The sequence below is a fragment of the Lolium rigidum genome, chromosome 2 (genome assembly GCF_022539505.1).
Source record: "Lolium rigidum isolate FL_2022 chromosome 2, APGP_CSIRO_Lrig_0.1, whole genome shotgun sequence".
NCBI classification, from domain to species: Eukaryota; Viridiplantae; Streptophyta; class Magnoliopsida; order Poales; family Poaceae; genus Lolium; species Lolium rigidum.
In genome coordinates, this window is record NC_061509.1 from 186507372 (window position 1) to 186509545 (window position 2174).

Genomic DNA, 2174 nt, shown 5'->3' on the forward strand with positions numbered 1-2174 from the left:
CTTGTTGCGGTCTTCAATGTAGGTAGGGTTTCTCCTTATCTACCTTTCAGGGAGGCAACACAACCGTCGAATGTGAATGTTGATCAACGGTTGACACGTGTTTAACTTTCTGGACTGATGTTGGGTTGCCAGCACACCTTAATGTGGAGAGACATGGCCCATCAAACTCCGCCTCCCGACATCATCGAGACTTACTACCTACCGGCAGGCATATGCGTTGACAACTAGACATTTTGTGATGGTGGCACAAGACATTTGGGATGACGACAACAAGACACTTGTGATGACATGGTTAACATTGAAGCTCGATGACTTCATGTTTACTTTGCAGTAAAGGATCTTCCATGGATGGTCAAGATGATCAATTTTCAATGGAGAAGAAAATGATCGACTCCTCCCACTAATGCTCAACCTTCAACATCCAAAAAAATTTTAGTTAATTTAGAGAATTAGATTAGAGTGGCAATATATATGAGATTTTTTGAGTTTTATATATGAGAATTAAATTACCAATAATCTATTTTGTAGTAAAAAAACTAACAATTAACTAAGACTCTAAGAGTGCACATGTAAATAAAAGAAAACTCCACATATTCATTCCCTTCCAAACACAAGAGTAGGTTGCCAAAGAAAAAAGACTAGACTGTTCTCAGAGAAGAAAGGACAGAAACAAGACAATGGTGTTGATCCAATACACCACAAGTCATGATCGAGTGGACCGTGGTTTATTTGGACCATGCCCTTCCTTCCCTTGTCCCTCACTCCCTCTATATAAGCCACGGGCGGCTCATCATACCCCTCACACTCCCAACACACCCATCCAAGCACAGCACAAGAGCACACATAGAACACACAGAGCCAGCGTCAACAGCATGGACGTTGACATGCACGCGCACCGCCACCGGGGCAAGCGCTCCTCCTCCGCCGCCGCCGGCTCCCCTACCGCCATGCAGTACCGCGGGGTGCGGCGCCGACCGTGGGGCAGGTTCGCGGCCGAGATCCGCGACCCTATGTCCAAGGCGCGGCGCTGGCTGGGCACGTACGACACCGCCGAGCAGGCCGCGTGCGCCTACGACGTCGCCGCGCGCTTCATGCGCGGCCCCAAGGCGCGCACCAACTTCCCCGTCACCCCCGCCGAGACCTTGCCGTCCGCGCCGGGCTACTGGCCGTGGGGCCAGCCGGCGCCGCAGGCGCCGCATCTCAACACGTTCATCCTCCACAACCTCATGAGCTCCTCCCCGCACGGCTGCGTCCTGCTCCACCACGCCGGCCACGGCCACGTCCACGCCCGCCCGGATCCCCCTTCCCCGACGACCCCCACTCCACCACCGCCGCCTCCTCCAGCCGCGCCGTCCTCCCCTACCGTCACCGTGGCCGCGCTTCCTCCGGGAGCGGACGACGGCGAGTGGGACTGGGCCGGCGTCCTGCAGGGGCGAGACCCGCCTGAGACGGGGCTGCTGGAGGACGTGGTGCACGGGTTCCACGCGAGCAGGCGGCACCGCGACCAGGTCTGCATCGCCGAGCCCGCGTCGGATTGGACCCCGAGGCAGGAGGCGTTCGGCGGCCTGTCCGAGGACAGCTACGAGGGCGAGTTCCCAATGGTGTCGCAGGGGCTCCTGGAGGACGTGATCCAGTACCCGGCGTTCATGCAGGTCGTGGCGGCGCCGTCCGCCATGGGCCGCAGCCGCTGGCCCTGATGTCTCCGGCCGCCCCACCCGCTATAGTGCATGCGATGTGCGCTCAAGGTTCTGCATGCAATCATCGGAGAAAATTAGTCGATCTGGCTTCCAAGATTGCTTAGTCTTCATATATATGCCTCTATCTAATGAATCATTCTAGTGTGTAGTACTAGTACTAGGTCGTCTTCTGTTGATCTAGGTAGCCAATGCAAAGAGATTAGGCTTATAGAATCTTGGTCCTGTTTTGTGATCTTGGTGAATTTGGTGCCATTCCTGTTGCCTGTGCGAATTTTCTACATTTTGGGAACCTTTCTCGTTACTCTGTTTGCAAATTCGGGGAGCATTTGATTGCGCATTTCAATGTCTATATTCAAATGATTTAGATTTACTGATGCAAGCAATGGTTGTGTTTTCTGTCGATTCAAATTTGCCCCTTCGCATGCATCCGTCCAGCTGATTTCCCACGATGAACGGAAACGCACGCCACCAGCTCTC

General features: G+C 54.2%; 1 protein-coding gene across 1 annotated transcript; it reads left to right on the forward strand.

Annotated features, from left to right (window-relative positions):
• Positions 1-872: 872 nt before the first annotated feature.
• Positions 873-1697, forward strand: LOC124690394 (ethylene-responsive transcription factor 12-like). Its single transcript, XM_047223783.1, has one exon. It carries the CDS (start codon positions 873-875, stop codon positions 1695-1697), a length of 825 nt encoding a protein of 274 aa, XP_047079739.1.
• The last annotated feature ends 477 nt before the right edge of the window (positions 1698-2174 follow it).

Coding starts and splice junctions, on each gene's coding strand:
- LOC124690394 (XM_047223783.1), top strand. CDS start 873: ATGGACGTTGACATGCACGCGCACCGCCACCGGGGCAAGCGCTCCTCC.